Here is an 18,273-nt window from a genome sequence, read left to right on the forward strand (position 1 = left end):
AGGAGAGTAGAGTTAAAAAAAAAAATCCCCAAATAGATCATAATTCCCCAGTCATCATAATTTAAGGACTAGTTCATTTTTTTCTTCCTTAATTTTAAATGTTACCTTTAACATAAAGTAAACGGTTTGATATATGTCAGATCTATCTCTGAAGTATCATTTTCCATTGATTTATTTGATTTGGGTTTTAAATATCAGATGTTTTAGATTATTACAGTTCTTTATGGTGTGTCTTAATACGTGGTAGGCCAATCTTATGGGGAAAAAAACAGTATCTTATTTGGGCTTCATTTTGCACATCCCAATTGCCACAAAGGTTGAGCATCTTTTCATGTTTCTTGGCCAGTTGAGTTTTCTCTTTTAAGGACATCTGATTCATGCCCTTGACTCATTGATGATATATATTGAAGCATTCCTTCTTCCAAGTCTTTCAACTTTATGATGCCATTCATAAGAATGAAGTTTTTAATTTAGATGCAGTTAAAATTTCTATCTTTCCCTTTATAGTTTTTAATTTTAATATTTTGCTAAGAAGTTTCCTTTCCCATATTTTCTTACTTGTCTTCAATATGTAGGTCCTAACCCATCCAAAGGAGAGAGACACACTATAAAGGGTGAGAGATTTCTTTGCCAACCCAGAAGGGATAGCAACATAGGACAAAAGGAGGATGAAAACTTTAGCTACTTGTGTCTCATGTGAAGAGGGTGAATTAGAAAAGATGAAATCCTTTTTTTTTTTTAAAGAAATATTTGTCTTTTTCATAGTTTTTTTTTTTTAAGATTTTATTTATTTATTTGACAGGCAGAGATCATAAGCAGGCAGAGAGGCAGGCGGGAGCTGGGGGAGCAGGCTTACTGAGCGGAGAGCCAGGTACGGGGTTCGATCCCAGGAGCCTGGGATCATGACCTGAGCTGCAGGCAGAAGCTTTAACCCACTGAGCCACCCAGGCACCCAAGGACAAAATCCTTTTGTATCTCCAGCTGACATCTCCAGTTGACTGTGGGTTCTTTATGGATTGACATAAACAACTCACATCTGACTGCCGGTCTCCTGGTAACTTCATCTGGATTCCTTTTGTGCACATGATGGTGAGAACGGTACTTTGTAGAGAACTATACGTTGAATTTGATAGAGATTGCATGTGGGTAGAAGTGGTAGTGGTGTAGAAAATGGTTGGGGTCTGGAGCTGATGGCCAAGAAAGAATTCTTAAGACATGTTTTGTGCAAAATGCAGTTTTATTAAAGCATGGGGACAGGACCCTTGGGCAGAAAGAGCTGCAGTGGGGTCAAGAGGGTGGCTCATTGTATACTTTCAAACTGGGAAGTGGTCAGGGACAGCACAAGCCTCCAAGGACCCTGAAGGGGCTATTTAGTTAGGAAAAGGTTGTTTATTACTATTTAGTAAAAACTCTGTCAGGAGACCCTTCAGCTGTACATCAGTGGGCCCTAAGTTTAGAGGATGATTGTTAACCTGTATCTTGGGGGGCTGAGATAAAAAAGTTTCCAAAGGAATTTTTGTATGTTCAAGTAGACTCACAGAATCCTGGGATGGAGTCCCATGTCAGGTCCCTTGCTCAGCAGGGAGTCTGCTTCTCCCTCTAAGATTACCTTTTGCTCTTAGTGAAGGATCAACATGGAGGCAGCTGAGTCCCTAGAGGAATGTCACTCTGCCTGTTTCAAGCACTCGTCCATGGGTTCTAAGTAGTGAGGAAATTTAATAATTTCTCTTCTGCCTTTGTTTCCCACATCAGTAGAACATAGGAGGGAATGGCCCAAGGAGAGCAGAAATTAAGCCATGGTTTAATCCAAAGGATAAGAAGTGACGTTAATCCATAGAACTCTTGGCGGCTGACTAGGTATGAGGGCAACCAAAGGCGGGGGTTGGGGGGCCGGTCAGGGTTCCTGGAAGAAGGAACTCAATATTAACATGACCAGGGGAGCCTTGGTGAGGACTGACTCTGTGGATAATAGTGGAGTTGTCTTTGGAGTGTGTGTGACACCTTGTAGAGATGACCAGCAGGCAAGTGGAGGGAGGGAGGCTAAGCCTGGAGACATTGTTTTAGTCATCCAGATGGAGGCCAAAATTGAATCGCAAAGGCTCTATAAACACAGGGAGAAGATCATACAGAAAAATCTGTATCAAGGGGACAAGAAGTAAAAGAAAAGCTGAGAAAGCAGAGAACCATGAAGGTGGTGTGATGGGAAGAAATTAGGACTGAGAAAAACTGTTTAGGATTGGTAACCCAAATACTGACAGGCATTGCAGTTTATCTGGGAAATGGACTGTTTCACCTATTCTGGAATTCATTCCATAAAACACAGCACCCAACACACTCTTGTAAAAAAAAAAAAAATGAGGAAAGAGAACATTCCCATGTCAGTGTCTCAGTCGTTAAGCATCCGCCTTCGGCTCAGTTCATGATCTAGGGTCTGGGATTGAGCCCCACGTTGGGCTCCCTGCTCAGTGGGAGGCCTGCTTCTCCCTCTCCCACTCCCCCTGCTTGTGTTCCCTCTCTCTTGTCTCTGTCAAATAAATAAAATCTTTTTAAAAAGGTTATGGAAATACTCCACAACTGATCCATTCCACAGCATGGTCCTGAAGAGTGCCAGAACACTCCGCTGTCACTTGATTTCCAGTATTCCACTTACATGACTTCTGACATTTCTCTGTGCTATTTCCTCTTCTTTCATATAAAGGGCAATAATCTACTCCCTAGACTTGTTTTCATAATTAAACAAGCTAATCCTTTTTTTTTTAAGATTTTATTTATTTATTTGACAGAGATCACAAGTAGGCAGAGAGGCAGTCAGAGGGGTTGGGGGGGGAAGGAGGCTCCCCGCTGAGCAGAGAGCCCAATGCAGGGCTCTATCCCAGGACGGTGAGATCATGACCCAAGCCGAAGGCAGAGGCTTAACTCATTGAGCCACCCAGGGGCCCTAAACGAGCGAATCTTCTAAATACAGTACTTAGAACAATTTTTCCAGCATAGTAAGCACTCAGTAAATACTATCTATTTTTTTGTTGTTTGTGTTTTTGTTTCTTTAATCAGCTATTGTTTCTACCTGCTTTTAAGGTCCCAGAGAAACAGCATTTTTTTCATGAAGCCTATTCAGAGCACACTTGGGTTTGCTATGCCTCCCGGCTCACATAGATGCTATAGTATTTAGCACAGGGCCTGACAGAAAGGTTCAGTAATTATAACCAAAACTCAGAAAAAACTATAGGCCAGACACTTTTGTGAGTGCTGTTATTATAGGTATTGACTTGTTTAATCCACCAAAAGCGCTGAGGTAGGAACGGATAGGATATATCCCCATTTTACAGATGGAGAAACTAAGGCCCCATATCAAGACCTAATACTTAAGCGAACTGCGGTTTCATTCTCCACTGCACTCCACTCCCCTTATGTAACCTTTAACCAATCAGGGGAATTTCTTGGGCAACACCAGGAGGTAATCCCTCTTACCCTTTAGCTGGGCGATACTCCCTAAAACAACGCAATCTTTGCTAATAAATTCCTTTTCTTATACCCTCTCTCTGCCTTTATTAAAAAACAAAACACTTTCCCTTTCCGCAGCTCAGCAGAGCTCCTTTCTACTTGCTAAATGGTTGCTGCCCCATTCATGAATCCTTCTCTAATGCCAATTCGATCTTTCAAATCAGTTTAATTTTTATTAACAGTGACTGGTGTACGCTTAGGCCCAAAATGCGTAGCAGAGCTAGGACTTAGACCCAGGTCGTCTGTCCTACGGCCCCTGCTCCTAAGTCCTGCGCAGTGCGGTTCCACACATCTTCATTAACGCAGAGGCAGAGCATCACTTCTCTCGGACTTGCGGTTATTGGAGGCGGAAGCATCATCTATTCCAACACCTTTCTCCTAAATGCAGGAAAGTGCCACTCATAGAGGGGGGGGTCTCCCAGCCCGGCCGGCCAGAGCCCAGCGAGCCCCGCTGCCGGCGTTCCCAAACCCGCAGGGGTCTTAGGGTCCCGGGAAGGAGGTGGGAGCGGGGAGCGGGGAGCGAGGAGGAGCGGGGAGCGAGGAAGAGCGCCCGCCCGAGCCCCGCCCCGCCTACCCCACCCCCGCGCCGCGGAGCGCCCAGTCTCGCGTTCTCGGGGATGTGCCGCAACAATGGGGACGGCGGCGGGCGGTAAGGCGTACTTCCAGAGAGGCAGTCTGTTCTGGTTCACCGTCATCACGCTCTCCTTCGGGTATTACACGGTAAGGGCAGGTCCGGCGGAGCGCAGGCCAAGAGCAGCGGGCGGTCCCCCCAGCGTGGGGCCCGCGTCAGCCGGCCGAGGGATCGCGCAGGCGCAATCCGGCTCCGCGCGCCCGGAGCCCAGGGGGAGAGGGGACCAGGCCCGGGAAGAAGACGCCCGCGCACTTGTCCGCGCCTTCCGCCTCTTGCCACCGTCCCGCGAAACCAGTTGTTCAGGCTTTCTCGGTAAGGGAGTGGGGGCGGGCACTGCTCCCCATCCCAAGACTCAGTAGGTCTTTCAAGATGGTGGTGACGAGGTCCGAGGTCGGCAGACCTGCTGCCGCCTACTTCCGTCCGGCGAGACGTGTGCCTTCGCTGGTCACCGTCCTGGCACTGGGCTATTTCGCGGTGAGGCGTGCGGCTGGGGCGGTGCATCTCTTTTGGCCCGCCGGGCCCTCGTAGGGCGAGAGGCGCCCTAGTGACGACGTCTTGCGCTTGCGTCTGCGCCCCCGGCGGTTGCCTAGGTTACTAGCGTGAGCGGGAGGTCGGTGGGCTCGCGGGATGGTTTCTGCTCTAGCGTCCTTTCCTTTGCGTCCTCGTCCCTCCGCGGTCACTACGACTCAACCGAGAGAGAGCGGAGTTCAGCGAGGGGGAAGTCACGGTGACAGGCTGCCGTGGGCCGGGTCGGGCAGGATAGGGCTTCCGAAGCAGAGTGCTCGAGGCAGTTGGGATGGTTTGGAAAACGCTGTTAGACCTAAAGGAGGGATAGGGCGTTTGTCAGTGTCCTGGCGTAGATGTGGAATTAAGAAGACGGGGTCTCTGCTGAGAGGAGAAGCGACTTTTGTCCGGCTGACTGAGTTCGTTTAAAGGATGATAGGGAAGACACCTGGAAAAGTAGGTCGGGAACTAAGTTGGGGAAGTGAGCTAAGTGAAGAGAGGCTCATCTGTTTAGATCTTGACCAGGAGATCCTGGACACTGGGGCTTAGAAATGTGTTGTCGTGTCCACAGTGGTGTTTGCTGTCAAATCTGCTCTCCTTGGCTCTGATTTCCTCACACGTAAAATGGTGTTGAACTCAAGTGTTTTCAGAGGTGCGTTTCTGTTCTATGATTCTGTGTTCCTGACTAGAAAATAGATGGAGGAAAGCTTTGGGGACTGCAAATTGGGATACCATGGAGCTGGCATTTTGGGGACATTATGGAACTAGTTAGCATTCAGTTTAGGATATTATGAGCTGGCACGTGCTGCCCATTCCATTCCTTTTGGTTTTGGAGGGTGCAGTGATATTTTATGCTTTCTTTAAATTTGAGATGCCTAAGACATAATGGGAGAAGGAGTACAGCTCTTGGCTGAGATCTGAACGGGACAATACATTTTGGACCTGTTGGCACTTAATTCTCAGAAAAACCTCAGCTGGCAGAGATTACAATATAGAGACTAAGGGAAAGTTGCTCAGATGACAAAAACCTAATGTGATGAAGTATTTGCTATTAGCACTTCACAAGCTTGACGTTCTTATTTTCCAACTCTGTGAAGTGGATCATTCCTAGTTTTATTTTTTATTTTATTTTTTTTTAAAGATTATTTATTTATTTATTTGACAGAGAGGTCACAAGTAGGCAGAGAGGCAGGCAGAGAGACGGGGGAAGCAGGCTCCCTGCTGAGCAGAGAGCCCGCCGTGGGCCTCCATCCCAGGACCCTGAGATCATGACCTGAGCCGAAGGCAGAGGCTTAACCCACTGAGCTACCCAGGCGCCCTCATTCCCAGTTTTAGATGTAGAAGTGAAAGAAGGAAAAAGGATTCGAAATTAAATTGGTGTTTGGCTCAAGCCATAGTTTCTGCAATGAAGAAACTATCCAGGGCACAGAAACCTAAAGTTTACAATCTGTATAAAATAATATTTTGGGTGGAATTCACCAAGTATAGAAGTCATCCTGCCTGGGCACTGAGTCTGATAACCATATAGCTTCCTCCCCATAAATCTCCCCCTGGAATAGCTTTTAGAAAACAGCAGAAGTGGAGAATGGAAGCACAGATGACTTAGTTCATCTCTAGTTTTTTCTTGTAGAATCAGGATTATTTCATAGTCTCTCAAAAATAAACGTTTGCCAATTTAAGTGACTTAATAGGTATTTTGTGTTTCTGGTTCTCTTGCAGTGGGTTGTTTTCTGGCCCCAGAGTATCCCTTATCAGAGCCTCGGGCCCGTGGGCCTCTTCACTCAGTACTTGGTGGACCATCATCATACCTTCCTGCGCAATGGGTAAGAGGGCTCTGGAAATGGGATGTGCACCCTGCAGCTCAGTCCTGCTGTAGATCTAGAAGGCCTACACTTGCCTTAAGCTATGTGAGAGTGTTGCTGGTTCACATTAAGGCACCTTTTTGAGGTTTCTGTGTTAGATTTCATCCGCAGATAACCATCACCTTAAACTAGGCTGACTTTGTTTCAGGTATTGGCTTGCCTGGCTGATTCACGTGGGAGAGTCCCTGTACGCCATGGTTTTGTGCAAGTAGGTGTTTTTAATAGCGCTTTATCGTTTTTCTCTTGGTATCTAAGATAAGTTGAGAGTAGCCACATTTAAATAATTCATGCGTTTGTAGGCCGAGAGCGTTCTCAGGGTAGAGTTGAATCTCCACATCTAATACTGAGCCTAGCCCAGAAGGAGTACTCAGTAACTGTTTAATGAATGGATTCATTTTGTTTGTGTTAGTTAATTAACTACTTAATTTAGATTATTTTTCTCATTAAAAACAAAATTCTCTGTATATTCTCCACCTATAACAAAAGATTTGGAGGTTGCTTTCTAGTTTGAAAAAGAGCCAGCGTATTGACGTAGGCCAGTGATTCTCAATCCTAGTTTCACAACTGACTCACCTGAGCAGGTGAGTCAGTTTTTGAAATATACATGTCTGGTGTCCAGACCCAGAAATCCTGATTGGGGAGGCCTTGCCTCTGAAACGGGAATCTGTCATTTTTTCCCAGCTTCACAAATAACTCTGGGATGCACTGCAAGTTAGAAAGGCCTCCCAGCTCAACCCTGTTTGCAGGTGCCAATATAAGTTAATACTGTGTGAGGGTCCTAGGAAAGATTCTCTTGACATTAGTACTTCATGTAAGCCTGTGCAGACAGTCTAGTGACGTGAAGAGGTGGTTATAGTAATGCCGATTACTTTGCAATTAACTTCTGGTCAAGATGAACTGTGACCTCTATTACCGTTGTATTGCTTCTAAAAGGGAGAGATAAGATACTTCAGAACAGGGCACCTGGCCTGGGTGGCTCAGTTGGTTGAGCGACTGCCTTTGGCTCTGGTCATGATCCCAGAGTCCTGGGATCGAGTCCTGCATTGGGCTCCCAGCTCCATGGGGAGTCTGCTTCACCCTCTGACCTTCTCCCCTCTCATGCCCTCTCTCTCTCTCTCAAATAAATTAAAAAAAAAAAGATAATCCAGAACAACCATGTTTTAATAATAAAAGTAATATTTTTTGAGTGCACACTATGCCAGACACTTGCTAAGTGCTTTTAAGAGATGATGTTGCTCTATCTTCCCATTTATCTCCCTAGGAGAGGAGCAGAAAGCAGCTTTGCCCCCTCTCAGGCCTCTCCAGGTCCTCTCACCTGTTGTCTGCCTCCCACCCTAGCCCGGTTACTGATATTGCCAGTCACTATTGGATGCCCTCCAGTCTAGTCCAGTCTACTTATTAAAAGCATAAACTGGTATGTCAGTCACAGTGTCTTTTCTCATCCAGCTGGGGCTCAGGACCCTGCTGTGGGGAAGAGAGTATAGTTGGTGGCTTCTCTCTCAGGCCCCTTCTTTTTCCTATTTGCTAGCAACAGCACTTGTGGCCCCTTGGGGTGGGAGCAGTTAGAGGAAACAGGGTCAGGCAGCTGGGAGCTATGGATGTTGCATACCCGGTGGTGGCTTTTTTTTCTCCAGGGGTCCTGGTGGAGTTTTGAGAAGCCAGCCATCATTAGAGATCCCCCTTCTTTAGTTCCCTTGATGGTTCCTTCGGATGCTTCCTCCAGCCTGCCACGGGCTCTTTCCTCTCAGGATCTCTGATTGGGGGGAGTTTTTCCCTCCCTCCCTCCCTCTTTCCTTCCTTCCTTCCTCCCTCCCTCCTGCCCTTCCTTCCTTCCTTCCTTCCTCAGAGAGCGAGAGAGCACAAGCATGGGGAGCAGCAGAGGGAGGGGGGAAGCAGGCTCCCTGCTGAGCAGGAAGCCCTCTTTTTCCTTGTCTGGACCAGTGAGTTTACCTCATTCATTATCTTGGTGCGCGGTATTCTATGATGTGGATGTGCCTTAGTGCATTTCACAAACCCCTCCCCCCAATAGACTTTTAGCTCTCTCATTTTTATTATTATAATACTGCAAGAACATGAATTTCTCATACTCATGGCCCTTCAGTTGTTGCTGATTGAAGGAAAAGCTTTCAACATTTTGCCTCGTGTTTTTTCTAGGCTCATGCAGACCACCTCTGTCAGAATAAGGAAGTTCCATCCTGTTTCTGAGTTTGCTGAGAACTTATATTCAGAATGGAAGCATTTTTCAAATGCTTCTGCATTTATCAGGATGATCCTATGATTTTTCTTCTTTAATCTGTTAGTACAGAAAATTGTATCATTTCTGCATGCATTGTTTTTAAATTTTGTTTTAGAAGTCATTCACATGAGACTTTATATACAGATGAGACTAGCAAGCCATTCACTGTAGTTGGGTCATTTTCTTTTGAGCTTTAAGTGGTTTAGCTTGAATGACTGCAACAAGATGTTTATTATTATTATTATTTCTGCATGCCAGCCTTTTACTAAGTACTTTGTGTATGTTATTTCATAAATCATCTCAAAACTTGCTGAGATAAATACTGACATTCCTATTTTTCTTTTTTTTTTTTTTAAAGATTTTTATTTATTTATTTGAAAGAGAGAGCACAAGGGGCGGGGAAGGGGAGAAGCAGACTCCCAACTGAATGGGGAGCCTGATGAAGAACGCAATCCCAGGACTCTGGGATCATGATCTGAGCTGAAGGCAGACACTTAACTGACTGAGCCCTGATACTCGTGTGTTTCAGAGGAGGAAACAGATGCTGAGAGAGAATGAGTGACTTTACCAGCATCGCAGCCAGTTGTTGACAAGCTAGAATTTACACTGGCTCTACCTTCAAAACACTTCCTCTAAAGCCATCCTGGTTCTGGAGCTTTTTAACCTTATCTGCTCTTCAGAATCTCATGAGAAATGGTTTAATAATATCGTGCCCTAGGCAGTAGCCACACTGCATCCGAGGGAAGAGTGTACCATCCTAAATGCACAAGAAAAATGAAAATAAACTGTGCGACTTTAGAAGCTTGAGGAGAATGGCAAAATAAACCTAATGGAAGTACATAGAAGGAATACCTTTTTTTTTTTTTAATGGAAGACAGTAACTCTTATGAAACCACAACATTAAAATTCTGGTGGCTAAGTTCTTTTTTTTTGTTTTTTTGTTTTTTTTTTAGGTCTAAAGGCATCACAGATGGTCGGGCTCAACTACTCTGGTTCCTACAAACTTTCCTCTTTGGGATAGCATCTCTCTCCATTTTGATAGCTTACAGACCAAAACGCCAGAAACGGACTTAAAGAAGATATTCAAAAGCTTTCTTTACACTTTTGACGTTCAGCCTCAGTGTTTTGGGGTGAGGAGGGGGATGCTGAGTTACTTATCTTTCTACTTTTCCAGAAATTTAAGATCCTCTAGTTATTCATTATTCTTTCATATGCTCTGGTTGAGCTTGACTAAATGATAGGAAAGGATTTAAACTTCGCAGTTCTGTAGACTCACCTGTTTGGCCAAGGGCTTCCAGCTACCTTCTTGAGGTTCCTAGCCGTGTTCGTGCTCCTTGTGTCATCTGGTTTAAGCTTGTACTAAAACGGCTTCTTGGTATAACTTTGCTCCCACCTTCTGACCAAGACACCATACCCTTAAACTGCCCCATCTTAGCTCTCCTTTCTCCCAATTTTTTCCACCTTTCTGAACCAAAACAGAGTGACATTTCCACAGCACATCAATTCCACACGCACTAGGTACCTGGGAAGCAGGATCTTAGCCTCTCAAACTTCCATTTCTCACACACCAAGAAAGATAAGGAAGTTAAGCAAGTGCATGGAATGGGCCAGGCCCAGCAGTAACCTGGAGGCACAGAGGACATGCTGGGTACCTAGAGGAGAGGATTGGAGATACCTTCCCTGATCGAGCTAGCCAGAAGCCATCCTTCCCTCTGCGTGGCCCTGAGGACACAGTACTCTGTGGTGTGCAGGGGTCTGACAGCCACTGCTAGATGGCTCCTTCCAGTCAGGATCACATCTTAGCTTGATTTTTTTTTTTCAGCACCTGTCCCATTGCCTTACACACCAGGTGTTCTGTCAGTGTTTTCTGAACCACAGACCGGAAACTGTATTAACTTTCCATTTGTTCACTATCATTCCAGTTGTTCTGTGAAAACTATAGAACCTACTCAGTGTATTCTCTTCTCAAAGAAAAGCACAGGACTGCCCTTGACTGGTGGTGCCCCCTTTCCCAAGGTCCCTGGTAGGAAACCTGTGTCTTTTTCACACTTGCCTATTCTTAGTCATTTTCTCCATACTCTGTAGCATCTCCCTCCAGCTCCAGCTTACTCAAACACAGATGTTCCTGAGCTAGAAATTCGAACTGGAAGCTAGTGACTACCTCTCCCATTCACCTGAGTAGACCTTTTTAACTACTGACTGCTCAGGGCAGGAGGGTCACTGACTCTGTTCCCTGATCTTGGCAGAATGACTCTGTCACCTAAGAGCCACTAGGGTTTGTTTCTTGGAGGACCACCTAGACATTCCCTAGTTCTCTAGGGACTAGACCGTATTTTCCTTCTATGATGCAGTAGGGCACATTTTCTATTTTTTTTTTTAAGATATTATTTATTTATTTGTCAGAGAGAGAGGAGCGAGAGCGAGCACAAGCAGACAGAAACAGGCTCCCTGCCAAGCAAGGAGCCTGATGTGGGACTCGATCCCAGGACACTGGGATCATGACCTGAGCTGAAGGCAGCTGCTTAACCAACTGAGCCACCCAGGCGTCCCCACATTTTCTATTTTAAGCAAACATTTATGAGAGCCCTTTGCCGCCAAAAAGAGACCCCAAGTAAAAGTACAACCCTGAAACATTCTGGACTATGAATTGCTTTTGGGGGAGATGACTTTCTACAACTAAATTTCAGTTTTTCCTGTTTTTCTTGTCATGAAGGGATTGCCTTTTGGTAGAGAAAAAAAAATTTTTTTTAAAAGATTTTAGTTATTTGACAGAGCACAAGCAGGGGAGTGGGAGAGGGAGAAGCAGGCTCCCCGCTGAGCAGGGATCCCAATACGGGGCTCAATCCCAGGATCCTGGGATCATGACCTGAGCCAAAGGCAGACAGACGCTTAACCCACTGAGCCACCCAGGTGTGCCCCAAGAAGAAAATTTTTAACCGTTGAGTTAAACATCATGGAAATCCAACAGAGTTTTTAAAAGCATGGTCCTCTTAAAAAAGAAACAGTAATGACAGTAATATGAATGGTGACAGCAACACTATGGCAGATTATTGAGTGAAATGAATTAACTTGAATAAATGCTGTGAATTGTCTTCTCTATTCAGATGCTTTTTTTATATGTCCATTTTGTCATACTGTCACTTGATTCTGCTTTTTTCCAAGTAGATTCTATTATTGAACTGTTTGTACAGTTCAAATATCAAGACTTTTTTCATTGATAAGGTTAGCATGCCCTCATTTAAAGCATGTGACCCTCGTTATGCTTATAGAGCTGCCCTGAGCCCACTTCACTCCGCACACACTGTCTCATGGGTGGACATGAGTGTCTCCTTTCATTGCAGCATTTGTCCTCCTTTCGATTTCATTTTTATTTTTTTAGCACCTGATGAAATCCATGCAGCAAGTGAGAGAAGTACTTTTAGTTTTTAAATGCCAGAAGTATAAAATCCTATCATCTCATTTGGGGTATTATCATGACTTACAGCAAAAAAGAATCTTAATGAACAAATGGTGAGGGTCGTTTTATAGGCCCATAAACTGCATCCCATCGAGGTGAAGTAAGCCATCACAGAGAGTCCAGACTCCAGCTGGAGCTTGTGTTTCTCCCATCCTCTGCAGCCCAGGAGCGTAGATGTTAAGTCTGTGAAGCAAAAAAATGAACAGAAATGGAGACATTGTCTTCGTACTGAAGCTGTAATGGGGATGTGGGAGAAACATCCTTGTTGAGTTCAAATGAGAAAAGGCCAGAGTCCTCTCAGTGGAAGCAACTCAGGAAGGCAGACAAATTAAACTGTTTTCTTACCTCCTGCCCCCACCCTGAAGATGTCAGGAGCATGTATAGTTTGGAAGAACAAAAAAGAAAAGACCGATGGAAAAACCCATGACTAATGACCTCAGCACTTTAATGGTAATAGGCCAGTGGGCAGTGTTTCCTTGTAAACATCCCGCTTGTTCAGGACCCCATGCGAGCCACATCTAAACATGCTTTTTAAGCCAAGGTTTTAAAACAAGTCTTGGGTTTAAGAGGTCATATTCCAGATACATTAAGAGGTTCTTGAGCAAAACATCTTGTCATCTGAGAGCCCTACATATTTATGCGGAGGGTCTGAAAACAAGAGAAGTTGGAGAACCTGCCTTTGATGGAAATGTGTGGTCACATTTTTTATCTCTGTCTGGGCCCTTTCTGGAGCCATGTTAATCAAAGCTCTTAGTTCAGCATAAATGTCAGTTATCTCGTTCCCTTTTTGGCACAGGCAAAAAGTTGCTAGTAGGGCAGCCGAGTAATAAATTTGTAAATGTAGGAGACCTCTCTACAAGGCGGAGTATCCTCATCGAATTGGGAATGTTGGGCAGTAAGAAACTATAATTATTTCACACTTCTCTATGACGAAGAATCTATCCTGATCCCACAGCGGATGCTTGAAGATCCTATCCAAAATACTATATTTGAAATTTCTTCTTTCTTAAAAATAATTTTGTCAGAGCGAGAGAGCACAAGCAGGGGGAGCAGCAGGCAGAGGAAGAAGCAGGCTCCCCGCTGAGCAAGGAGCCCAGTGTGATACTCGATTCCAGGACCCTGGGATCATGACCTTAGCTGAAGGCAGATGTGTAACAGACTGAGCCATCCAAGTGCCCCCCCCACTGTATTTGTAATTTCTATAAACATTTTAAGGTGGCTTCTAAACTTTCTTAATAGGATTGAGTATATTCATTGCCTCATTTTTGTTTGTAGTGAATCATGAAGGTGGATTAGGGAAAATGTGTTTGGCACCCTAATACTATTCAGGGAAATGTTCATGACACTGTCAGGGGTGGGGGAGTCTACATTATATGCATGGAGGTTTCAGTCCTTGGATGCCCCATGAAAAGATTTACGTGGGTTTCCGTGCTCCAATAAAGACAACCAGTGGGATAGTAGCAAGCACAAAGCAGCTTATTACAGCAAAGTGTGCTCTCAAGGTGGGAGAGCAGGCGGGTTCCTTGAAGTTGTTTTGAAATTGGATATTACTGGGTCTTATCTGGGCTGCAAAGAGCTGTGAAGTACAGTGGGGTGGTCTCTATAGGAGGCTGCTTCCAGTCTTTTGGAAAACTCCTCCCATAGTTTGGGTGGGGAAGTTTTTGACCCTGCAAGCTTGGTTCCAGAATGGTCTGGGGAGGCTTTCTCCTGGGGGAGCAGGGCTGTACCCGCAATGCAAGTGCATTATAATGAGTCTAGGGGTTACCTTGGGGCAGAAATGGAAGAGAAAAGCATATGTTCTGCACCTGTGGCTCCTGATCTATCAAGCCCAAGGTCTTGGAAACCGCAAGGTCAGGATATTGAGCTCCCAGGCTTACAATGTGTAGCATTTTTTTAATCACCGTCCCTGCCTTCAGCTCTAGTCTCTATCATTCCCCTTCAAGGGCTTGGGATTCAGCTTCAGAGATGTTCCTTCCACTGCTCAGATCTAGCTTTTCTCTAATGAAAGGACTTTTCACTTTTTCTTTGTACAAAGCCGTTGCACGAGATGTTCCTAGTAGACAGAAATTAGTTAATAAAAATTGCCACTAGAATTTGAAATCTTGACATTTCTATAAATGAGGGTAATATCATCTATAATATAGAGAAGCATTCCCTAGGCCTCAAGCAACCCCACAGCACTAGTCATGTCTACACTGCACCATGAGACCCTCCCTAAGAAGAAAAAGAGAGGCTTAGTTAGCTTTTATATAAGGTTTCTATGCATATCAAAGGGACAGGAAAAGGACTCATAAATACAGATTACTCATAAATATACTGAAAAATACAAAAGTATAATATGTTACATATTTATTACATTATTATTATATATCCACAAATATACTTTTTTAAGGATATTCTAAGAAAAAAGAAGGCAACAGGGAAAATTCAATCTTACTTATTCTTTTATCTACCCTTTATTTACCTTCTTATTTACCCTTACCCATAACAGACATCATTAATTTTGATATAGCCCTCCTGTGTGTAATTTTGCAAATGAAAGTAAATACATATTTTTATTTTGCCTTTTCCTTAGGTATCAGTTCCGCCAATAGATACCCACCTTGGAGTAGATTTTCCAGACAAAAACGGGCCAAGGCTCTTTCACAAAAACCTGACATAGGATTTGGGGGGCCCATCCCTGGGAAAGTGGTATATCGAGCTAAGAACGAAATTTTGAAAAACTTTCCACTTTCTAACCCTCTAGAGTCCTCTAAAATCTCAATGAAATGAAACTGTTCCCCTGATATAACTCAGAAACCCCAAGTTGGATTAATTTACTTTAACTTTTTTACTACTGGGAAATGCAATCATCCAAAAAAAGACAAGATCTGATAAAGAAAATGCTCCTTGGGGCGCCTGGGTGGCTCAGTGGGTTAAAGCCTCTGCCTTCGGCTCAGGTCATGATCCCATTCTTGCAAAATGTCTGTTGTTGTTTTGTGAGCAAGTATCTTTAATGTTAATGAATCATATTGTGAAATATTAGGACTTAAAGACCCAATCATGTTGCAATATGTCAATTACCACTAAAATCTGGCTTCTTGAGAAGGACTTCAAGGACAGTATGAGTTTGGTAACTTAATCTGATTTTCATTTACTATCTAACAATTTGCCAACAAGAGCTGAATTGCTCACATTCCACACTGCTCCCTTGGAGGGGGAAAAAATCTGTCTCCAATGCAGTGTGAGAAGCAGCTGGAACCCATCTGTCTGTGAATAAGACAGGTAACAACAGAAAAAGAAAGTCCGGGCTGGCCAACTAGAAGAGCTCAACTTGGATGCCTCCAAAAATCTACCTTAATTTTGCTCAATTTAGAATGGCATTAAACGACACAGGATATGAGCTGAAATTATGCTTGTAGTCTTGTAGTCCACTCATAATAAGAATGCTGGAAGGGGCTGCCCAAATTTTCAGCGGGACACCCCACTCATCTTACATTAAGGAGAAATTGAGTGCTTGTGAGGCAAGGTGACCACCAATGTCAACCAGCCAATTTGAGGGCAGACCTATGTTCCTGAATCCTCCGTATTTCACGAAGCTGCCTGCCAGCAGTGTTGGATGAAAGGTCCGAAGTCTTGTTCTCAACAGCATGGCTCACTGCCCACATATTTTACACATATTGTCCAAGAATGGTGCATAAAGAGTGAGAATCATTTCCATCCCTGTTAGCTGCCCTAAACCCCCACATCCTGCCCATGGGATGAGTGCCTGCCTTTGATACTGTCCCCATAGCAATGTACGAATACTGCAAACACTCTGCAAACCTTGGGGTTTTCTTGCCATTGATGAAAGACGCAGCAATAATATGTTGCATATGTGGAAGGAACGGGGGCATTTATAGCATTGACCAAGCTTTCACATCTGCACTCTTGGCGGGCTTGCTGGGCTTACGCTCCGGGCATTACAGAACATTTCCTAGGAAACTGAAAATAAATATATTATGGAATTCAGTGTTCCGTGTGTCACTAGTGTTGTCCTGGTGGCCTGTCACGCCTGTTGCAAAACACACTGTTGGCTGCAGGCCTGAATTCCTTAAGGGGTCCCATGATATCCTTTGAAACTGCAGGGATCTCACAGAATGGCTTCTATCTTGATAATAATAAGAGCAAATGTTCACTGAACTCTTCCGGTGAGCCAGGAATTATGTTTAGAGCCCTGCTTGCATTCTTTCCTTTAAACCTCACTAACCCTTGGGAAGTAGGCGCTGCTCCCATTTTCCCAGTTAGAAAACTGGGGCCTAATGAAACTGTGTAGCTTTCTAACAGAGCAAGGGAGTAACAGAACGGGAATCAAGCCTGGATCCCTCCAGGTCCAAAGCCTATGCTTGTAATGCGCGTTCATGGCCCCTTGCTTCTGGATGACAGATGTAAACGTAGCATAAAATCATTCCTTGGTGTTAATCTGTTCACAGTAAAGTACACGGCTCCATGAAATACATATTCAAAATGGACTCCACCATCTAATTCCTTAGCTGGAAAGCTTTCCATCTGTACTTCAAACAAGGGATCCATTTGAAATATCTCTTTGAAATGGCATCAAGTAGGAAAGACATTTGCATCTGAACGTGAGTCTGACCAAGGACGGGCTAGAAGGCCCTGGGGAGACAACCCCAAACAGGTCAGCGGTAATCAGGACACCCAGACCAGGGGGAACAGGGAGGTAAATGGACACTGGCCTTCGTGGCCTGTGAGCCACAGACCAGGCATCTTCAAGCAGGATCAAGGTGGAGATTAAGAGGCCACTGGGGCTAGAGGGGGCTGGGCAACCAAAGAGGTGTGCCCAGGAATAGAGCAAAGCGGAATCATCCCTGTGATACTGAGGCAGGGGGACGGGATTGTCTTGCAGAATGTAGCAAGGACAACTTGGCCTTCATCATTTAGAAGTTCCAAAATAATTCTTATCCTGGGATCAGTGAGCCTTTAATATTGCCTGGGATCCGAAGAGACCGCGCAAACAGAGAGCCTGGGGCCTCCAGGAATCGTTCTTTGGGGAGGGTGGGGGGCACTGGTGGATTCGGCACCAAGGCTCTCAGATGCACTAAGGAAAATGGACTTGGTAAGACCAGAAGGCAGCTGCCAAATAACTATACTGAACAAATCATTTCACCTCTCGAACCTGAGATGATTAAACTGGATGATTTATAAGTTTCCAGCTTTAAAATTCCTTAAAATTCCAGAAGCACTATTCAGTAGTGGAACAATTACTTTGATAAGTAGTGAGTTCCCCATCAATGGTAGTATTCAAGAAGAGTAAGAATAGCCCCTTGTCTGGTATGGCCCTAGAGAGAATTCCTACATTAGGTAGGAAATTAAGATTTGACTTTGAGTAATAAAAACAATAATAATAATAATATTAATTATTATTGATTAGGTAATATGTGCCCAGCACTGTTCCAAGCATTACACATATCTTATCTGGGGTATTATTAGCATTCCCATTTTGCAGAGGACACTCAGACCAGAGATCGCAAGTTGCTTCCCAGAGATCTCACATCTAGAAAGAGGCAGAGCTGAGATGGAGAAAACATGTTGATCTGACTCCCCCACATCTTAACCACCACCCCTCATTTTGCCTTCAGCCTCTGTGGCTGCTGGGATAGGCATGCCTACCCTGGCCTGGGTTGTGAGTGTGAGGTGATGCGGTGCCTTCCGCGGGAGTGGGGTGGAATGCAGACGGCAGGCTTGCCAACAAGGCTGCTTTCCCAGGCCTTGCTGCGGAGAGCAGGAAGGAGTGGCCATCGTGCTGGGAACCTCAGATGGTCTGGGCCCCTCTCACCCACCACCTCCCTTCGCAGAGGGGAAGACTGACGCCCCGACGGTGAACTAACGATCCAGACTCACACAGCAAGTAAGGGGCAGAGCTGGGAAACCAGCTGCCTTGCGTCCTGCCTTCCAGGCCAGTGCTTGACATTTTGTTTGATTTTGTTTTTAGGGAAGTGTGTTACTGCGGGGGCTCACATACGTCACTGACAGTCCCTCCGTTCTGAGATCCAAAGAGACATATTTTCTCATGAGGGCACACGGATCAACCACAGCAACCTGG

The 18,273-nt window shown here is 44.8% G+C and overlaps 1 protein-coding gene across 3 annotated transcripts; it reads left to right on the forward strand.

Moving 5' to 3' along the window:
* The first annotated feature begins 4,076 nt into the window (after window positions 1-4,076).
* Window positions 4,077-16,763, forward strand: TMEM254 (transmembrane protein 254). 3 transcript variants are annotated; one of them, XM_032838818.1, is made up of 4 exons: window positions 4,077-4,221; window positions 6,356-6,459; window positions 6,647-6,706; window positions 9,688-11,093. In XM_032838818.1, the coding sequence occupies exons 1-4, from the start codon at window positions 4,132-4,134 to the stop codon at window positions 9,806-9,808; spliced, it is 375 nt and encodes a 124-aa protein (XP_032694709.1). In that variant the 5' UTR covers window positions 4,077-4,131; the 3' UTR covers window positions 9,809-11,093. The 3 variants fall into 3 exon arrangements, with proteins under 3 accessions (XP_032694709.1, XP_032694719.1, XP_032694705.1); XM_032838828.1 differs by lacking the exons at window positions 4,077-4,221; window positions 9,688-11,093 and adding exons at window positions 4,463-4,606; window positions 16,643-16,763; XM_032838814.1 differs by lacking the exon at window positions 4,077-4,221 and adding an exon at window positions 4,463-4,606.
* The last annotated feature ends 1,510 nt before the right edge of the window (window positions 16,764-18,273 follow it).

Source organism: Lontra canadensis, unplaced genomic scaffold, assembly GCF_010015895.1.
Source record: "Lontra canadensis isolate GAN:19392208 unplaced genomic scaffold, GSC_riverotter_1.0 scaffold3, whole genome shotgun sequence".
NCBI lineage: Eukaryota > Metazoa > Chordata > Mammalia > Carnivora > Mustelidae > Lontra > Lontra canadensis.

Bases quoted from the DNA above. Each gene is read 5' to 3' on its own strand.
- TMEM254 (XM_032838814.1), top strand. From the start codon at position 4,502: ATGGTGGTGACGAGGTCCGAGGTCGGCAGACCTGCTGCCGCCTACTTC. The intron at 4,607-6,355 runs GTGAGGCGTGCG...GTTCTCTTGCAG, and splicing joins TGGCACTGGGCTATTTCGCG to TGGGTTGTTTTCTGGCCCCA. The intron at 6,707-9,687 runs GTAGGTGTTTTT...TTTTTTTTTTAG, and splicing joins TACGCCATGGTTTTGTGCAA to GTCTAAAGGCATCACAGATG.